At 41.3% G+C, this 22236-nt stretch overlaps 1 protein-coding gene across 1 annotated transcript in view; it reads right to left on the bottom strand.

Moving 5' to 3' along the window:
* Positions 1-3849: 3849 nt before the first annotated feature.
* FGD3 (FYVE, RhoGEF and PH domain containing 3) overlaps positions 3850-22236 on the bottom strand; it is a 52830-nt gene continuing 34443 nt past the window's right edge. Inside the window, exons 15-18 of the mRNA XM_063121607.1 lie at positions 19656-19778; positions 15736-15888; positions 10722-10862; positions 3850-5091 (exon numbers count right to left, since the gene is read on the bottom strand). Coding sequence (XP_062977677.1) covers positions 4867-5091; positions 10722-10862; positions 15736-15888; positions 19656-19778 — 642 coding nt within the window. The 3' untranslated portion in view covers positions 3850-4866. The remainder of the gene's footprint in view (positions 5092-10721; positions 10863-15735; positions 15889-19655; positions 19779-22236) is intronic.

Genomic DNA, 22236 nt, shown 5'->3' on the forward strand with positions numbered 1-22236 from the left:
CCATTCAATTAACCCAGGCATGGGCATCTGGTGCTCTATGGAAGGGAGCAGGCCTGCAGTACTACAGGGAAAGAGGCAGGAGGCAGGGATGAATTGAAGACAATGGCCAGGTTATGGACACTTTGGGATGTGCCAAGTATGTTTGCAGACAAAGTTTTTATGGCGTCATCACTCTGCATCATTCATAACATTTTACAGGAAGGTCTAGATGTTGTCTTCCAATGATAGCCCTTCTGTTTTTCCCATCACTTCTTCCATCTTTTTGCTTACCATGGAAATTCCTTGAAGAAGGAAAAAAAATGGAATAGTAGCATGATGCCTTAGGATTGTTAGTGCTAGGGCCCCTACATGTGGGAGCAGAGACAAAGAAAAGGAAGCACATCAGGGGAAAAGATAAAAAAGAAGAAGGTTGAGTCTATTAGTATTACATGGTTTCACTGACCTGGTTCACATGTAACAATCCATTAGTTTTAAAATCATTCAATTGACATGCACGTGTGGGCCTCTTCCACTTTTACTGCCCAGAGAGCTCCGGCTATTGGGCGGTATAGAAATGTAATAAATAAATAAATAAATAAATAAATAAATAAATAAATACTGCACAACTCAGTATTAGCTCTTTTGCATTCAGTGTGACATATGAATCTGGACTAAAAAACTTAGCAGTTAACCCAATAACAAACTATTAACTGGGTTATTTAGCCCTTGAACAGCCCACTGGTTTGGGTTCACACATCACACTGCACAACCTACAAAAGAGTCAATCCAGGATTGTGCTGTAAAGAGGAAGAGCCAGACATGCCGCAGGCAGTGTATCTGCTCTCTCTATTGATTTTTCAACAGGTTGTCATGACGTGCAAACAGCCTCTCAATCATGAGTGGTACCTAGGGATATTTGAGAAAACTGCAATGCATTCAGATGAATTCAGCTTTTTATTATTCAGATCTGTGGTTTCCACGGTGGAGCAGTGTTTTCCAAGTCACACCGATTTTGCTGATTTGCGAACTTGTTTTTCACTTTTGGGGAGGATTTGCACTAATTTGCATTAACAACTGTGTTCATTAGTGTAAATACACACTTATGCAAAACTGCATTAGTTAATGTACCTTATTGCTAATGCACACTACCTAATGCAGATTAGAGCATTTGCAGAAATGCACATTAATGCTGATATGCATGTGCACTGAAGCAAATTAGCACAAGTACAATGCAATTCTGGTTTTGAAAAACCAATTCTGTAAATAAGCTGATGACAGAAGAAAAGGTGTCAACAATCCGCAAAACACAGATGGAATTGCATCCAGTTCTGGGTGCCACATTTCAAGAAGCATGCAGATAAGCTGGAGGGTGTTCAGGGAAGGGCAACGAGGATGATCAGGGGTCTGGAAACAAATAGGGCTGTCCTGATCTGCTCTGGATCCCAATCTTCCAGATCAGGTCTGAACCACTCTGGATCAATTCAGACCTCTTCCAAACCGATCTGGAGGTCTGGATTTCCCCCCATAAACTTACATTGGGAAAGAAAAATGCCTATAACTTGTTTTTCAAGATACACACGTGTAACTGGGCACCATGATAGCTTCTAAATAGATCCTTATTTGTGCCAATTTTGAAGTAAATTGAATCATCCCCTGATTTTTAGAGAATTTTTAAAGCTTCCACCCCAATTTACAAAACTGCATTCATCTCCATCATTTTTCAAGATACATACATGTAACTGGGCACCATGATAGCTTCTAAATAGATCCTTAGTCGTGCCAATTTTGAAGCAAATTGGATCATCCCGATTTTTAGGAAATTTTAAAGTTAAACTTCAACCACAATATCCTTCAGAAATAAAGTGTATTGGAAAGGAGATAGTGAAAGTGCATCTCAGGACAATATTAGCACTTCAAAGGGAACACAGTGCAAAGGGAACACTGTGTTCCCTTTGAAATGCACTTTCACATCTCCTTCCAATACACTTTATTCTGAAGGATCCGGAACAGAGCGGAGCATAGCCCTAGAAACGAAGCCCTATGAGAAGAAACTGAAAGAACTGGGCATGTTTAGCCTGGAGAAGAGAAGACTGAGAGGAGACATGATAGCACTCTTCAAGTACTTGAAAGGTTGACACTCAGAGGAGGGCCAGGTTCTCTTCTCGATCATCCCAGAGTGCAGGACATGGAATAATGGGCTCAAGTTACAGGAAGCCAGATTCTGGCTGGACATCAGAAAAAACATCCTGTTAGAGCAGTACGACAATGGATCCAGTTACCTAGGGAGGTTGTGGGCTCTCCCACATTATAGGCAGCTGAACAGCCATCTGTCCGGTATGCTTTAAGGTGGATTCCTGCATGGAGCAGTGGGTTGGACTCAATGGTCTTATAGGCCCTTTCCAGCTCTACTATTCTACAATTCTATGAATGGGTTTAACAAAGTCCATACATCCCTACTAGTACCGATCATGTTTAATTGCCAAGATTTTTCCAAATTATTTTCTCTAAATTCCCTACAAATAGAACATATTTTAAATTTGCATTTTTAAATAAACATTAAAACCAGTAATTATTTTATATACTATAGACTTATTCAGGGTATATGTTCAAATGATTTAACTCTTTCTTTGCAACTCATCATAAAATGTCTCTCAGAATCTTTCAGATTTTATATGGTTTCAGTTGTGGAAAGTATGAACAAAAATCAGTTGCCAACACAGAAGACCAAAAGGTAAAATGACTACTTTAGAAAAGTAAAATATTGTGTCATCTACCAATTTCTCTGATGTGCATGTTCACATGATATAGTCACATTGTATATTTATATTAAACAACCAAAATCTATGTAATTACAGCCATTAGGAGACAGCATATATTTTGTTCTCTGTTGGGTTCAGTCACCTGCAAGGCTTCCTTATGGAGGATAAAGCCATCAATGGCTACTAGTCATGATGTCTGTATATTACGTCCAGTATCAGGTGCAGTATGCCCTTCAATACCAGTTACTGGGGAACATGAGTAGGAGGTACTATTACACCCATGCCCCTGCTTGTGGGCTTTTCTTTGGCATTTGGTTGGCCATTGTGGGAACAGAATGCTGAACAAGGTGTGATCCATCTTGGCTCTGGTGTGATCCATCTTGGCTATTCTTATCTTCTTCTTCCTCAGATGAATGTCTAATACCACCAACAGTGAGGCCAACAGTTTTGCAGCATGGAAAGGGCTCATAGCCTACTCACCATGATTGTGCAGTGTACACCATGGGCTCCAACAGCAATCCGTACCTACTTGACCATTGTCACCGCTCCAATGTCCTATGACTCTACAGCCCCCACCCACAATCCTACTTTTTCTTCTGTTTTTCTGGCCAATAAAAATAAGTGTGGTCCTCTAAAGTTCCTCTTTCAAGGAGCAGTGTCAGATGCCCAGCAGTCAATCAGACTCCAGACATACTCATTTTTTCCTATCCACTCCATTTTGCAAAAGGAGGCTATGTGCCACATTCTATAGTCCTGACCCTTGACATTAAGAGACAGGAGTGATGAACATTGGGTTGACAGTGTTTGACAAGGCATGGCAAGCTGTTGAGGAATAGACTGGGCTGGGCCAAGTGAAGCTATGAAGAAGGAAGAACAAGAGGGTTCATAGACTAGGACCCCTTCTACACCTAAGGACTATCCTAGGAAAATGGAGGAATCATCTCTGCCTGCTCCTGGGATCCCCTGTGTGTCATTTGGATGCACTGGGACGATCCGGGGGGGGGGGGGAAGGCAGGTGTAGAAACGTCCTCGGAAGGCAGTGTGATCAGTGACTGAATTCAAGGAACTGGTTTTAAACCTGTGATATTTACCTAAGTAGCTGGTTCATGAATCAATGGCATGGATTTTTATTTGCATACATAAATATTTTTGCAAACAAAAGTACACAGGAAACAAATTACAAATTCAATTTATACAAGTGTCTTAATCCGATGACTAAATCTCAGATTGGTTGTGTAAAAAAAATGTTTAATATGTGGTATTTACAAATTATATAAATAAATCCTTGATTACTCAAAAAAGTTAATCATTCTAAACAATTCTTTTTACCTTACCAGGTGTACTAAAAATGCTCGTTTATTGGTAGCATCCCAGTTTGCAGTATAAAACATTTGCTTGCATACATTAAAAAGGAGCTCATATAAAGAAATAAGAAAAGTGTGGGTCAAAGTAAAAAACAAACAAATATTTATATATACATATATATTGATAATTGAGATTTCAAGATGTCTTCTGCAATGACTTTCAGAAGACTTTAGAAATATATTCTACAGTATTTGTCTTGTGAAAAAACCATTTCAAGAAAGGACAGTATTACCAAAAAACCTCAAATCTACTACATTGCTTGTACGGCACAGAGGAGACAATTTAAAAAAAGGGGGGAAAGACAAGAGAGCAGCATGTCAGTGGCCAGCCACAAGCCTTATACAACATTTAACTTAAATGCAGCACTTCTGTAACTCACAGACTATACACATCATTCACTCATACAGCATTGGAAAGGAACAAAACTATAAGAGGAACTGCTAAGAAATATTAGCAGGGAACTGATGGATTTCTAATTACCTTTGATAAAATTAATGCTTTCTCGTTTGTTTGCCTTTGCCATTAATATCAACATAAACACCATTAACAACTACACCTACTTATCCCATCTAACAACATATATGCTGTATAATCGGTACTGTATGTGATGAATGTACAATAAAAAGGGAGGGGGGGGAACTACTAAAATTCCTATACAGACATACAGAAATATAAAGCCATGTAGATTTTCAAAGTGCCATGAATACTGAGTTCAGGTGACATTCCCCCCTCCCCAATATAGTTTGGATCACCTAAAATGACATTAGGGATTACTGGCTTCTTCACTTGAATCATGGGTCTCCCCTTTAGCTGCTTTGGTGAGAATATCCATCCATTTTATTTGCAGGTCTTCGTCTTCTGCACTGAAATAGATAGTCTGTTGGGATTGGCAGAGTTTGAAAACGTATTTTGATTCGAACCTCTCACCAGAATGTGGGAAGTCAACTTCATATCCTGGTAGGGGTATGCTGCGTGGAATCCGTCCATCCTAACACACACAGGACAAAAACAAATGTGAAAAGAAGAAACAAAGAAGGATACATAACAACACATAACAGATAAACAGGGTGAACATTGCAGCATAAAAGCCATTAGTTCACCTGATTTTCAAGAATTTTCTAGGAATAAGTTCTAATTGACAAGATAGCATGAATTTTTAAAAAATAATTTATAGGACTGAGCATACATGGGTTTTGTTTTGTTTTTTTAAAAAATGATACCAAGGTAGGTTCTTCTCATAATGATTGAATTCTTGTGGTGTGGGCTAGAATGCCTGTGTATTAGTCTGGAGGACCAAGAACAGGTCTGGTTCGCATGTTCACTATGGCTTAAATAAGACACAGGGGCTTGCTTAAGGCATGGTGCATTGGTGCATGCTGGGGTGTGCCAAGCACTATTTGCTTAATTACCCACCTGGATGTGGCTTGTTGTGTCATTGGAGCCCAGGCAACAAGGCTTGTTTGAGGAGGAAACAACCAGCAATTAACCCATGGCTTGTTGTTTGGTTATTTGAGGGTTGTTTCCCCATTAAACAAGCCATACTGCCCAGATTCAGACAACATGACAAGCTGCGCTGGAGCAGGTGACTCTGCAAATAACACCCGGCATGCACCTTGGGTTGTTGAAGTGTTTGTGCAAACTGGGGGAGATCCTGTCTCTGGACTGTCTTAAGAAGCAACCTTCCAACCTCCAAGGACAATGAAGGACAGGGGCAGCTGAGCCATAGCGCAAATGCCCAATGCACCTCAGGCTGCCCAGCCCTTCTGCCTGCCTCCTTGTTTTCAACCAGTTCTAAGGATGCCACTGGCTATCAACCTTTGTCTTAGTCAGCCCTCAGTATTGCCATTGCGGAGTCCAGAAGGAAGGCCCTCCCTCCAAAGCCTGACAGGCACACAGCTTTTTCCCCTCTTAAAGGTACAAGAGGGTCTTTAAGGGCAAAACAATGGGGTACTTGGGGGAGGCAGAAAGGTTGACAGGCCTGATCATTGGGTTCTTATGGAATCCCCTGACCAATCATAGACTCAGAAGGGTAGCAGGATCCTCCGCTGGCTGGCTTGGCAAGGTTTGGCTTACACTAACTGCTAGGCTTCCATTGCTTTACTTTTCCTTCTGATTGCTTCTTGTAAGAGTCCTGCAGCTGCATCCTGATGAGGAAAGGCGAACCAGCATGAACTTTGTTTCATTTTATTGTGGAGTTCAGGGGTGCAGGCAGAGTGAAAGCTGCCTTAAGGAGCAACTCCCAATTTAAAGTTTTGGAAGAAAGAGGGGGGAACTTTGAATATTTGGAGGGAGGTTCTATAACACACTTGCAAGGAAGTTGGGAGACAGTGTTTAATTTCTAAAAAGAAAAGTACATGAAATGTGTGTGGGGTGGCCCTGGTATCTATCGTGTGTGTGTGTGTGTGTGTGAGAGAGAGAGAGAGAGAGAGATTCAGTGGAAACTAATAAGGGAACCTAGAAAGTGATCTCTGAGACTATTCCTAGCAAGAAATAGTAGGAAGTTTCCAGGCCCAAAATGCAGCAGTTGTGTTAGAATGCTGCCTGTTCAATACGCTTTTCCCTGCTTCTAGGATACGGAAGGTTAGGGAACTAAAAAGATGAGTTCTGAGGCTCAGATTGCCTTCCTTCAATATTGATAACGTCTCTTACTGATTCTATACACATACTTTGCTAGCATTCTTCAGATGTATTTCCAAGAAAGCAACATTCCTTTAAATCAAGGGTTGGCAACTTGTGACCCTCCAGATGTTTTAGCCTACAACTCCAGCCAGTATAGCTAATAGTGGGGGATCATGGGAGTTGTATGCCAAAACATCTGGAGGGCCACAAGTTGTGCACCCTGCTTTAAATGTATTGCAACGTCAACTACTGCTATAGCTCTGCATTAGCTGAAGTGACCTGCAGTTCCATACGGCAGCCTTTCCCAACCTGATGCCAATGCTCAGCCAATCCTGGAAGTTGTCACCCAAAACATCTGGAAGGCAGCAGGCTGGGGAAGACTGCCATATGGGCATGAATGAAAACCTGAAAGGAACTACCACCCATTTGGCAGTGGAGAAGACGCATGCATAGACATGTCTTGAGGTTCTGGGGTTTCAGTAGGATTCTTCTGGTATTCTTTTCTTGCAATAACTAATTATTATTATTATTATTATTATTATTATTATTATTATTATTATTATTATTATTAATCTTCTCCACCATTCTCATATGGCTGAGACTGTGGTGGGTGTGCATATGTCCACATTATACACATGGTGACTTCCACTGTGATTGGGAAAGGAAAGCTGCATATTCTGTCAGTCAACATATTTGCTCCTCTTTATCATTCCACTATATACACGAGGGAAAGATCTAAAGATTGGTTCTATTATTATATTAACCTTATATGTTTCTGGTTGAATGTGGTTTAGCTCTAAGTATACCAGAGCTGCGGAAATCTACAGTTTTATGCATCGTCAAAAGACATTCGCCGCATTTCTCCGACAGCACATATCTAATACTGTCAGAGACCTGAACTTCATAAATCAGAAGATTTAAAGGCATGCTGTCTTACCATCACAACCTTGTGATACTTTTTTAAAAAAAATAAAAATTGGAAAGATATCTTCAAGTTCAATAAACCCTCTGAAGTATTCATTTGGGGGTAGGGGGTGCACCTCTCTTAAAGTTGAGGCAAATTACTAATTAGCATAGCATTATTCCTTTTGTGAAAAAAAGTAAGAAATTCTTCTACAAAAATAATGTTTCCTGGGAGTGTTTACTAAGTTCAGAACACAGCAAGGTCATTCTGTATTTGAAAGCAAGCCAAATACGTCCATCCCAATGTGGAACACACTTTCCTCCTGAAGTAAAATTGGAGGCACACTACACTCCTGAAAAAGTGCAAGAGTTACCTGCTCTCAGAAGAGCCTGCCCCACCCCCAGTTTTTCTGTGAGGGTCTGTGATCTGGGCATGATACCTGATTGGGAGGAAGGGAGGCCAGAGCAGTGGAACATGGGAGGTCTCCAACCTTTTTGGGCCCATGAGCACATTTGGAATTTGAAGAAGTGCTCTGAGCATTACCATAAATTTACTGCTATATGGGGGGTTGGGGGCCATTCACAAAAATGTTAGGAGTGCCTTCTTATCAGAGTTTGTGTGTGCATGTATGTGCACCCTGTGAATGTGCTACCCAAAGACTCCTTCCTTCCTTCCGTCTCTTTGACTGTGTTCTCTCTCTCTCTCTCTCTTTCTCTCTCTCTGACTGGGTTCAGACCCACCATGGGTTATCGTGTTGTGTGGAGAGAGGTTTTTTTAACCAATGTTTGTTTATTTGGCCAAAATAACCAATGCAAATAACCAACACTGTGCAGAGTTGGCTATCTGAACCACCATTGCTTATGCGGAGGGCACTGTTAGTTATTTCCTCAGCCACCATTGGTTATTTTGTCAGCCACAAAGTTGCACGGCAAGAGCAGTCAAAGCAGTGGCTGCCACTCTAGTCCACCTGGCAGGATAAATTTGTTAGCAGCAATGGCTGATGGGATACTAGCGTGAGGATTGAGGGGGGAGAGAGGGCAGGGGATGAGTGAGTCAATTCACTGTGGACTAACAGTCAACTCAACGCTGATCCTAATCCACACCATGGTTGATTATCATCATGTTGTGTGGGGACTACATCCTAGATAAGCAATGGTCAAGATTATTACACCACCGTTGACTATCGTGTTGTCTGAACTTAGCCTCTCTCTCTCTTGCACCTCTCTTTCTCCCCGCACCCTTCTCTGACTTTTCTTTCTTTCGCTCTCTTTTTCTTATTTTGTTTCTTTCCCTCTCTCCCCATCCCTGTGCAACTGAATGGAGCAATGTCTCCATTCATTTGCATGGGGTGAGAAAAAGTCTCCCCTGTCAAAAATCAGTTGGGGAATGTGTGAGGTCCATCCCTGCCAAGGACCCTGTTTCCCCAAGGGCTCTCCAACCCAAGGCTCCTACAGCCATGTTTCAGCATGGAGGACCTTTTCCTCCCCCTATTTAAGCTAATGTATGGAATGGTCCCTTGGCTTGAATAGGGAGGGGGGAAATCAGCTGGTCAGGGGCTTGTCTATATGGCTTGTTTACCCCGACTTAAATGCACATATTTGTGTTTTAGGACACATGATGCAGCCGTCCATTCGCTGTAGCGCTGGGCTTTTAACGCGATAATGCGCATCTTCGCATTTGCAATTTACCGCGACTTTTAGATCAAGTCTGAGTTTGCACTGTGTTATAGTTATGTGTCTTTGAGGGAGTCAAATCACATTTTGACATGTGGGCGGAGCTTTGAGGGTAGTACAACGTGAATGGCTGATTTCCCACCAATCGACAGCCTCGTTCCTTTGTGCCAGTTTTAGTTTAAATTCTCTGATTCTGCGAAGCTCCGCAGAGAAATTTACTTAAAACAAATTTATTTTTTTATTTATTGCATTTCTATACTGCCCAATAGCAGAAGCTCTCTGGGCAGTTCACAAAAACAAAAAGGGGAAAACAGGCAGCCAGAAGAAGGAGATACGTTCTGCTGCCTCGTTCTTTTTCCTCTGTAGCCTCGTTCCATTCCCTCTGCTGTGTCGTTCCTTCCCCCCTGCTACCTGTTTGTCTCTTATATGAATCTGCGGACCTCCGGATTTAAAATTTATAGCTTCGCTCCTCTCTCCTCCGTAGCTTTGTATATGCGATAATACATGTGTGTGCATTTATAACTCACTCTAAAAAACATAAATTCAGGAAATAAATTGGTGTTGCTGCTGCAGTGTGATGCTCTTTACCTACATTCGAATCAATGAAAATTCAGGTTTATATTTAATGAGGAGCAATCCTGTTGTCGTATAGATGGGGACCAGGAGAGCTGGCCAGGGGGCAAAGCTCATCCCTGCTGAAGACCCTGTTATCCCAAGGGTCCTTGGTGTGGGGTGAAATTCCACAATCACCACCAGCCACTTTTCAGCAGGGGTCTTTTTTGCTCCCTATGAGGAATCACTCTACAGGCTTGTATAGGTATCAGAATTACCACCACATTCAAAATTGGCTCCAGAGGGGGCAAAGATCACCCCCTGCCGATGACTCTGTTGCACCAGAGTCCTTGGTAGGTGGTGCATGTCCCCTCGTCTATCCCCTGCAGCCATTTTTTTGGGCAAGGAGGATTTCCTCCCTTCTACAGGTGAGTGGAGGAAAAAAGCTTGGCTGGCACCTTAGCCTGGCTCTGCAGGTGCTGTGGTACCCACAAGTACTGTGTTGGAGACCCCCCAATGTAAGGCACAGCGGGCAGCACCCTTTGAGGGGCAGGTAATTCACCCAAAATGTACCAGTCACACTCAGTACAGAGATAAGGCAGGACTACCAGAAGAGGCTGATTGAAGGACGAAAAGGCTAGACCACTGGATCGTGTAGAGATGCAGCAGGGAGCCTCCCCACTGTGTAGGTATGTTGGGCACACAAGAATCTTCAAATTAATCAATTCATTCCCATGGCAAGCAAGCGGTTCTCTCACAGCAAAGTAGCACACCCTGGCCCACAGTTTGGGAATTATGGTTCCAGCCCATTTCTTAAAATAACATGCACAATATTGTTTTAACTGCTGTGTAACATGCTGAGATCTTTACCTGATTTCCTCCTTGTAGATATAAAACGAGGGGTTCAGTCTTAGGAATGGTGACCCACACTTTATACCAAGTCTTTCCTTTTTCTTGGAACAGGAGGTGGCTGCTGAAAACACTGTTTTCCATTCCCAAAATGCTTTGCTTCTATTAAAACAAACAAATAAATAAATAAGCTAAGCAGAGTCTATTCCTGGTCTCATAGTGAACACATCTACAATTTATTACACACCTTAGCAGTTTTATGTTATATATTTGTTCACGCGCATAGCAAATGTGCACAGAAGTGTGGCTACCAAGGAATTGATCTTTAAATATACAGGGATGTAATAATCGTGACGTGCAATCAGGATTAAAGGAATTAGGTGTAGGTGCTGAATTGCTGTTCTTGGAGAAGAAGCTGAAAATTCCACCTCCACAGTAGAAATTGAGAATAGCAATTAAGATGATATAGATACTTTTATGCTTACAGTAGGATGGGATGAGACTAAAAGCTAATGAGGAAGCTGCTTCAGCCCAAGTGAACAGAATCAAAGTGAACTGAAAACCCCAGCCCTTTTCCAGGCATATTTATTTGAAAGCTATGCTCATAGTGTTCAATAGGACCGACCCCCAAGCAGGTATGCACAGGATTGCTGCTGGACAGAGCTAAACCATCCTACAGAGATGCCAGCTCTGTACTATCAAGGCACGTTTCCATCAATCTCATCTCTAATATATTACTTTCATTAATTTGTGAGCAAACACAAAAATGATAGAAAGCTCTTTTCTAGAATGGACCAATTCTCTGGTCTCTAACTCAGCCTAGCACTGGTATGACTGTCGTAACAAATGGAAATGGTATAAATCCCATTTGTTCCTGTGGGGCTTTGCACAGGAACAGTTATCTCAGAATGCCGTCATCATCATCATCATCATTATTTACATTTATAACCTGCCTTTATTCCTCTAACAAGGACCCCAAGGTGGATAACATGGTCCTCCTCTTCCCCATTTTATTCTCACAACAACCTTGTGCAGTAGGTTAGGCTGAGAGTCAGTGAATGGTGTAGTCACCACTGAGCTTCATGGCTGAATGGGGACTCCCACCTACACCATGCTGGCTTTCATCTGATAATCTATGACATCTGTGGGGAACTGCTGACACTCCCAGTTTATGCCTTAACATGTAACCCAAAGTGTGAGAACCAGTGCGATCTGCATGCCACCTGCCTCGTCCAGCAAGATGCATTGTGGGATTTTTCACTCACAGCTGCTGTGTGAGCAGGTATGAGATAAGGCTAGGCTGAATGAGCACACCTGAGATGGAAAAACACCTCTCTGAAGAAATGATATTAGAAATAAGCAAGGCACAAGGTTTTGTGAACTGAAATGACAGAACCCTCCGTGTCTTTTACTTTGACTACTGGCATAAGAATTTCACTTCTTAGCTTCCAGGAACTGGTAATCCTCCTCTGCAATATGCAACTGAGAAGGGAGAAAAATCAGATAAATAATTTCCCACAAGAGCCATGTAACAAAAATGAGGAAGAGCATTTATGAATGGAAACACTGTACCTATTATGTTAGGTTTTGGTATAACAAATCTCCAGAGAAGTCTTACATCTGCTAAAAGTCTTACGTCTGCTAAAATCTCCAGAGAAGTCTTACATCTGCTAAAAGATCAGGGAAAAGTGGCAAACCCCTGAAGAGACATTGAGCTCATGAAACATTAATTTAAGGGAAGCATTTGAACCCCTAATCCTAGAGACATTTGTTTGGATGTAACCCACAGATGTCAATCAATTACCTCCTAGCAAAAAACCAGCACCCCAGATTAGGCTATATATTTTTTTGCATTTCCCATGTGCATTTTACCCGAATCTCAAAGACTTAGCTCAGAACTAAACGTCTACCCTTATTAAAGAAAAACCCTTCCTTTCTCTTGAACGTGAACACCCTGGAGCTTAACTTTACAGAGCAGGTCACGTTTCACTGGCTTTTCAGCATTTGCATGGCTTTATTGAAAAACTTGGATTTGGGGTGGCAATGATTTTCCCATTGTAGGAAGATAGCTCTGCTACAATAGTTTTCTGTAGATTATGATGAGATTATAAAGGAGATTATTCTGTAGATTATGATGAGACTATAGCACAATGACTCAGAGAACCATATTTCAAAATGGAAGAGAAGTAAAATGCCTTTTGTTGCTGAATTTACCAAAGTTTAAGTTATTTGGATCATAGTGGTCTGTATGCTTTCTCCATTGTAGATAAGACATTTAAGAGAAATGAAAGGAGTTCTTATCTGGTTAATGGAGTGGAAGCTGTTTGTGGGAGATCCTAACAGCAAAGTTTGGCCAGAGGCAAGCAATCAGTAGTCAAGATGAGAAAAGATGTTGTTAGAGAATCAATTTTGGCAGGAAAAAGCTGTAAAATTTTGGAGACAGAAGAAGTGGTAGCACTACTACTATAAATAATAATAATAATAATAATAATAATAATAATAATAATAATACAGGCTACAGGGCTGGTCAATTGATCAAATGGTTTATGTTGCTTGTACCCGAAACATTTGCATATTAGTTAAATTAGGGGTCGACTCCCCAGTGTTCACCAGGACCCCCATTCCCTTCCCCCACTGATTCTTCTGACTGTTGCCCTCAGCTCAGCAGCAAGGAAGCAGGAAGTTGGTATTTCCTTGTTCTTCCTGCTTCCTTATTCCTGAGGTGAGTGCAGGTGGGCAGGCATGTTAGAGTGGGTGCAGGGAGGGTGGGCAGGTGCCAGAAGCGGCAGAGGTGGGAGCAGTTGGGCAGAACTGGTAGGCGGGATGAAGTGATGGTGGGTCCTGGGGCAAAAGGGGTGTGGTAGGGTAATATAGGAGAAGCAGCAGGGAAAGGGATCTTGACTGGGGAGTGGGGAAAAAGAAGAGTGGAAAAGGAAATCCTGAGTGGGTGGGGAGAAGGGGAAGAGAAAAAGAAGAGGAAAGAAAGAGAAGCAGAGAAAAGGTGGGAAGAGGAAGGAAACATAGGGAGGGCAGGAGAAGAGGAAATCCAAACCCTTCCAAGTAAGAGGAAGAGAAAGTACTGAGCACCTGCTTTGCGTGCAGAAGGTTTCAACCACCCCCAACCCCAATATCCACTTGCTTCCTCTGTGTCACAAGAGAATAGGTGAGTTATGTGTGTCTGCCAGCCTATCTGCCTGCATGAGTTTGTGTTCACTCATAAAATGACTGAAAACGGATCTTGGCATTAGTCTATCTGCTGAACTTGGATCTAAATCCACATGCTCCACATCCTAGTTCAAGACTTTGACCACTAGGTCAAACCAACCGTTAGTATAGCATTTGCTATACTATTTTCATGGTTCAGTCACAATCTACACTTCAAGGAGAATGGGATTTCAGACTGCAGAATCCTCTAGTGTGCAAATGTTAGCATAATGATGTGCTAATATAACATTAAAAAGTATCCTTATGTACCTACAGCTCTGCTCTTGAGAACTGGGTTTTATTTCATAGGGATGGATCCAACACTGGTCATCTGCTAGCAGAAGAGAAAGCACTAGCAGAATGGATTTCCCCCCATGTAGCCCCCTTCTCCCCTCCCCCCACCCAAATATGCTCCGGAGGATCAGGAGACCTTCCAGAGTAGATTTAGGGCATACACAGCGGCTGCAGGGGGGTAAGAGAGGACCAGGAAGTCATATCGCTTGAGCGGAATTCCACTCATATGACTGTATGGTACTCAATCCCATCAATGTATGGTACTCAATTCATGCTAACCACCCAGAGAGCTTTGGCTATGGGGCAGTATACAAATGATGATGATGATGATGATGATGATAATAATAGAAGCAATAATGAATGAAAAGCATGTGCATCATGGGAGGCTAGGAAGACATATGTAAAATGAAATTATTTGAAAGAAATAAAAATCCACAGTTCCTTTGGTAGGTCTGTGTAACAAATGATAAGCTATTAACACAGTCACAGCAATCCAACGGGGATGGTGTTGGGATAATCCAGGGAGGAAGAAGCATCAAATCCAAAGCCCTGCCAGACTTGTGCCAGCAGATGGGGCAGTGGCATTTTTCTGTTTCCCCCCTTCCTTTTTTGGCTATTGCTCCTTCCCTCCAGTAATGGCATTCTCAGCCCTCCTGCCCCATTCTGGGATCATGTTGGCAAAACAGGGAACCCTGATCCACCTTGTATGCCCCCTTTTTGCTTTATCTGCCAAAGCACCAACAGCAGAGAGACAAGAGCAGTGGAGGTTTCCTAGGGTGGCCATATGAAAAGGAGGACAGGGCTCCTGTATCAGTTGTATAGAAAAAGGAATTTCAGCAGGTGTCATTTGTGTATATGGAGAACCTGGTGAAATTCCCTCTTCATCACAACAGTTAAAGCTGCAGGAGTTCTGCCCTCTTTTGTAGAGGACACCATACACTATATGCTATACTGTAAACTATATGAAACACCTAGGTAAAAATATTTAGAGAAGCTCTTAAGGGTGATTCCTACCATCAGTGATATGGATAAGGTCAAATATCTACTGCCCAGTACAGACAGCCAAATTTGCGGTGAAGGCTGCTCAGCTTAGACAAACTCATGTGGCCTGCCTTGAGATCTAAGGTTTTAGTTGTATGTGCATGTATGTTTAAACATTTTAACATGTAACGTTTTAGCTGTATGTGCATGTTTTAACATTTTTATAACATTTTATCTATTCTTTTTTATATGACACACTTTTATACTCTGTGTATAACTTTTGTCTATGTAATTGTCTAAAACCTATATTTGGTTGTCTTCAATAAACTGATTGATTGACCTTTCCATATGGTCACCCTAGGTTTCCATACCCACAGTGGCTGCCTCTTCCACCTGCAGACTTCCCCCTCCGCAGATACCCTCCCAGATTCCACGGGATTGCAGCCTAGATGATGAATGACTGCGAGGTCAGACGGTGAAAGGATTTCAACACTGAAAACCATGCTTTTGTTGAAGCAACCCGTCCTTTTAGGGTTGGTTAACAAGATAAATATACCTCCATGATGACCTTTTTCTTTTGTTCTCCTGCACCTTCATTGCCTGAGATGCATGGGGTTGCTGACAGCAGCTGAAAGCAGTCTTTGCACACCCGGTTGTTGCGGCTGTTATCAGCAAATGTTTTAAATTCAGAGCATTTTGCACAGATAACCTAAATCAAAAAGATAGAACTTCATTGTTAAGTCATCATTGAAAAAAATCCCCTTATGCTTAAAACCATTTTAGTTTCTGTTTCTGAAAATAATAATGTAGGATTATTATTACCTCCAAGACAAGATTACTTCCCTTCAGTTTCCCCTACTTACTCAGCATTAAGGAATGATTTTTGTTGTTGTTCTGATTCATTTCTAAGATTCTACCTCTAGAAATAAAGGCAAAATCACACTTATATGGGCTTGCCTTTTTGTTCAGTGTTATATTGAGCTTCTCTATTACGCTGGATTAAATATTTATTCGGTTTCCTGGAAGCTTATCGAAATATACATTAAAAAGAGCCCCATTTATAAAAGGTTTCTTGGTGTCTTGGAAATATGTCTCCTTTGCATCATCTTGAGTTCAGCATCACAACACACACACACTTCAGCCACAATTTGGTAATGCTAAACCTGAGGTAGGTGAGTCAGTGACTGGCCCAAAGTCACGTGGTGAGCTTCACGGCTGAATGGGGACTTGAACCCAGATCTCCCAGGTCCCAGTCCAACACTCTAATCACTACACTGCTCAAAGACAAGTTTCAGTAGGAAAGAATCTGGCACATTGACAGAATACCATTTTCTCTTGTAAAAACTGCATGTGGATACTGGTACCAAGCATGCTTGTTCACTAGTAAATAGAGATCGATATATATTTAGGAGATATACATGCATGCAAAGCAGATTGGGCATAAGCTTCAGCAGTCCTTGTGGAGGACTTTCAGGAGAATCTGCTGAGAGAAATGCAGTGTGCTGTTAACTATGTAGTAATTGGATAGCTACAGGCCAAATCAGCTCAGTGGATTTTAATTAAAGGGATAGACAATGTACCATCTCTTAGGGGAAGAAGGTTAAGTGAGGATGCCCTTAACAGGTTTACATCTATGAATAAGATCATGTGATTTAGCTCACCACGTGAGGGCTTTAGGGTGCTCTTCCTGCACCTCCTGAGATCCTCCAACCCTTTGCTGCTTCCACTTCTATCACCATTGCTCTGCTGCTCCTAAGCATGGGCAGCACCTCATGCCTGGTTGCTATAATTTAGTATTATACAGCCAAAAGGTAACCACTTTGGGGCATCATTTGGAGAACGGACAATAGCCCAGTGATTGAGCACCTGTTTTGCCTGCAAAAGCTCCTGGATTTCATCCCTGGCCTGCCCAGTTAAAAGATCAAGTTGCAAGTGTTGGGAAAGACATTCTCTTCCTGAGAACTTGCCAGTCAGAGCATGAAGTACTTGGCCTAGATGGAGGAAAAAGTCTGGCTTGGCAAAACACAGCTTCCTATATTCCTATCCACTTTGAGTGATGGCATGTATTGGCCTTTACTTTATTTAAGAAGCAATCCTATGCCATGTATAGTCAGAAAAAAATCCTACAACTCCCAGTATGCCCCCAGCTCTTTAGATAAGCATTTTAAGACTTCTGCATGTGCAATAGGAATTACCCATCGTTCCTCAACCCCTACAGCCCCCCATGAGCCTCCTTTGACGCAGATTTAGGAGGTGCATGGGAGGAGGCTGCAGGAAGAAGGGAAATCCATTCCACCAGCAGTTTCCCTTCTGCTGGTGGAATGACAACACTAGATCCAAGCCAGCGTTATTAAGATTAATCAGACAGAGAGCAAGATTCTTTGTGTGTGTTATTCTTCCACAATGATTAGTTGCAATAATTCAGAGCAACTAACCATCAAGGAAGAACATGCCAATGTTTTGCTTAGTATTTTTTGTTGCTCCTGAGGATAAATAGTTTGTAAATACTTTAAATCAGTACTTCTTTATTTCCAGTCCACAGGCCATTAAAAAAATTGTTTTTTGTAAATACACGAAAAGCCATATATTGATCCCTTTCATTAAGTCTTCAAGAAGGAAGGCAAACATCTATCTATCTATCTATCTATCTATCTATCTATTTATCTACATTTAGAAGCATGCATGTTTCCAGAAACATGTTTAACAAGAACAAAAACAGTGCAAAGTTTGCAAGCTTGCAAGTTTTGTTGTGATTAAAATTGACAAAGATTTTAAAACATGGCTGAAATAGACAACAAAGCTATATGTTTTTTCAGGCACTGTGGATTGCAGAGCCTTCCATTTCCATCCCATCAGTAGGCCTGCCCCCCTTCCTCATCCCATAATTTGCTACATGGAGATGGAATGTGCTATGATACCCTATCTGAATTTTCTTCTGTAAATTCAGGGCTACAAGGACATGGATTCATTGTGGAATATATATTCTTAGTGAAGAAGGTGTTACATCAAACTGTTCATAAGACTGCTACATCCGCTTCTCAAGAATGCACCTTCTCAAGAAGGAAACAGACACCAAACCAGACAGATATTGTGAAACATTTCTTGGCTTCACACTTCCCTAATGGTCTGGACGCATGCAAGCCTTCGTGTGGCTTAATCCCTGTTTGTGTCTCACTGCCACATGCCTGTAGTGTTGCAACATCCATTTTGACTCAGCCATTTGAAGCTGTCGTTTTGTTTATTCAATATTGTTTATTTCCTAAAATAATATCTATCCTGACTTTCAGAATGCAAATGCTTCTAAGGTGATTATGTAAATCCCTGTTAGATTAACACCACCAAACCATTCCACTGATGTTGAATGAATTTAAACATTCATGTAAACCAGGGGTGCACAACCTTTTCAGCCTCAAGGGCCCCATGCAATGCTGGCTCAGAGGTCACATGCTTGTACATAGATAGTCATAGAAGCACACACTCACATATCCCAGCAATCTTGATAGAAATCACTCTTCCGTCACTGCTAGCAGCTGTGGAAATAGAGCAATTTCTATGAAAATTTCTAGGGAATGGAGGGGACAGAGGTGGGATTTGGAGGTGGCGGTGGGCACGCATTGGTGGGGGGGGGAGTGCTGGTTATGCACTCTTAATGTAAATGCTATTAAGTTAATACTACCAACCTATTCAACTGATGTTAGATGTATTGATAATTTCTAGTTTACTGACGGAACTTGAACAAAGCCAAATATGGCATAGAAATGCCCATGTAATCTAACAAGACAGTGCAAATCCCATTAGCTTTCCTTGAATTTTCTGGGCTTAGGAGAGTAATACAAATATCCTTCACTACCAAAGTTATCAGAAGAATCTAAGCTTGGCAACGGTCAAACAATACAGTTATTTGAAATGTTTGGGGATTGATTCTAGCAGTTCTTATCAGATGAAAAAATAACCTGGGTCTGTAAATAAGTTTTAATATTTGGAGGTTTCATGTTAAACCAAGGACATCATTGGCAAAATGGATGATATAACAGAAAGCAGAAGACAAATCCCACTGCAAACAATGGACCTTGTATTATAATCCCACCGATTTCAATGGAATTTATTTCGAAGTGTGTTGCGGTGTGTGTGTGTGTGTATTCCAGAAGTTTTTCTCCTTATTCCTTATGTGAGAATTGTTCAGCTTCATACATAGTTTTGTTGTTTTCCTGATTTTCCCATTGTTAATTACCATGACAGACAGAAGGTAAACCAAGGATAGCAGATAAATCTGTTCACATGCATATCAAGCCCTCATCTATATCCTTATGTAGACAGCCCTGAGAATTTTTATTGAACAGCAGTATAAAATATCTATAATAATTGATAATATTTAAAATGTTATATCTCCTTCTTGACAGAATTTTATAGCAAAACCCAGCTTGTTCCAAAAGAACAATGTATCTCAAAATAATGAACTTTTATTCCGATACTCACTGCTCCACATTGCTTGCAATGGTGCCGTCTTTTGGTAATGGAGTTAAAGCTTTCACTGCAACTTTTGCAAGCTTGCTTCTCCTTTTCTCTCTTCGATTTGGAAGATTTTCTACAGCATTCAGGCTGGTATGGAAAATAAAATTAAAATGAAGTTAAACAAGGTTACAGCGAACCAGTAAAGGACAGCTTGAACTTCGTTATTTACAAAGAGGGACTGGCACCTGTAAGGCATTTAGCACCTTCGAATAGTAAAGATGCATCACGTTGGCAAGATATACCTTGATCCAAGCTCGGTCAGTAGTCTTTGGCTGATAAAACTGCCGTAGCCAAATGACCCTGGATATTTGGAATGGTGGCTAGACAAGCTATTAGCCTCTAACAATGGTTGAACTTGCTAAAACAACACTTAGTAACAATTATAGATTTTCTTTAAAGCCTATTTATGTGCTGAAGGTCTCTCTACCCTTCCTGATATGTGAGCTGCCTTCTCCCTCAGAAGATACTTCCTGCTGCGCTAGCAAGATGTGGGATAAATGCAAGAGAAGTACGGTGCCACTTGCAACTCTTTCAGTGTCTCTAATTGACATGAGACTTCTTTGATGGAGAATTTGAGACAGTATCCGAAGTGTGGTGCAGGGCTCCCTAATGAGGAACAGATAGTTGTCAGGAGAAACGGAAGTATCTCCTTCACCCTTCAATGTCCCAATCATATTCATCACCATAGTTACTCTTCAGGAGACTCAAACAGTAGCTTGTTCCATTAACACAGTCTGAAAATCTTTGCTTCAGGGCCAGTGACAGCAGATACCACTCAGGCTCAGAGGTGTGAAGATCTTAATTGTAGAATAACATCCCTTACCAGCAAAGCAGCAAATTGCAACACCACACAGAATCAAACATTTGGCCCATTTCAGCAAAGTTGTTTAATTTATATTAACATTCCTTTCTTGCCCTGAAGAGCAAGACAGAACTGAATAGCTAGCTGGGGAATGCTGGGAGTTGTAGGACCTGTTTCTGTCTAAACAAGGACAGGATTACAACCTAAGACTCTTACATCCATGCCCTTGCTGCTTTCATGATAGGCCATGCACTCAGAGACCACTGATTATAGCAACTAATAGTTACAAGGAGCTCTTAATGTAATTTCTTTCAGATGTACACCAAAGCATTGTAAAGAAATCTAATTAAAAAGCCTCACATCTCAAATTTTGTATACTTTTTAATGTTCTCTGTTTTTAACTTTTGTAAACCGCCCAGAGAGCTCTGGCTATGGGGCGGTATATAAATTAAATAAATAAATAAATAAACATTGTGTTGTTGGAGCATGTAGGACCAGCTATACAGACCACAACTCTACCATCAATTTGCAGCTTTGCTCTGTCACTGGGACTTGGTTCAGACCTAGCACTATATCAGCTGCCAATGGTGCTTCCAACAGGTGCAGCACCCTCTGGAGAATTTCGTAACAGCCCTGCGAAAAGCGTGGGGTGGAATGCCCGGCCAGTTCCCACCTTTCCCTCTGGGCAACAAAGAGGGATTTAGCAGTTCTTAACCACTGAAAGGATTGGGAAGGGGGGATAAATTAGAACATGTCCTCAGAACCCAATAATTTCCACCACCACCCCCGGATCATTTCAGTAGTAGAATAGCAGTCCTCATTCGTCATCAAAAGGAGTCCTGTTGCAGCCAGTGCACTGAAATGTATTTAACTCTCATCTGATTAACCCCATATAATGCTATGGGCTTGGAGTTTACAACTTTGTTTTGGAACAGTCTTTAATATTGAATACTGTGCATGTCCTCCTAAACTATTTACCGGTTTCTTGGACGTTAACATTACAATGTTGGAAGGATAATTGTTCCCCTCCCATAATGCAATGGACTGAGGACCTAACAACACTATCAGCATTGAACAGGTGGTATATAGGTGCCACTCATGAGTAGACAAGTTTATAGATATTTGGTCTGCTTTTTTTGAAATTTATGCATAATCTCTTCCCTCTCCCCTTTTAAAAAGAATGGTGTACTTGATGGAATATTGATATTTCTATGCATGTAATTTTCTGGGGTGGTGGTCATTTTTCTTTTCATGATTTGTTTTGTTTTGTTAAATTCACAATAAAAGGAAAATATTTTAGTGATTGATTGTATGGTGCAAAGAATTCCAACACATAAAAACTGCAGGGAAGACATGGTCATTCACCACAGAGGGAGCATTAGAGGGAGTGCTAAAACCTGAAGAATGTAAGCCTATGTGGCAGAGTTTGCTATTTTATTGTTTTACTCTGTACAGCACCATGTACACTGATGGTGCTATATAAATAAATATAAAAAATAAATAAAAAAGACCAACAAAGTCTCTGGGTGGTTGCAGACAAACAGCCCCTAAAGCTACCAATCAAAAGACATCCTGCAGCTTTTTCTCCTTAATGGATTTTTTTGTGGACAGAAAAAAAGATGGAAGAAATGGTAGGCAAACATGAGAGGGTTGCAAGTAGAAGATAATGTCATCTGGACCCCTAATAAAATTCCATGAATGAGGTAGGCCAATTGCACAATCACAGACTCATCCAGAAGCATC

This window comes from Elgaria multicarinata, chromosome 3 (genome assembly GCF_023053635.1).
Source record: "Elgaria multicarinata webbii isolate HBS135686 ecotype San Diego chromosome 3, rElgMul1.1.pri, whole genome shotgun sequence".
NCBI lineage: Eukaryota > Metazoa > Chordata > Lepidosauria > Squamata > Anguidae > Elgaria > Elgaria multicarinata.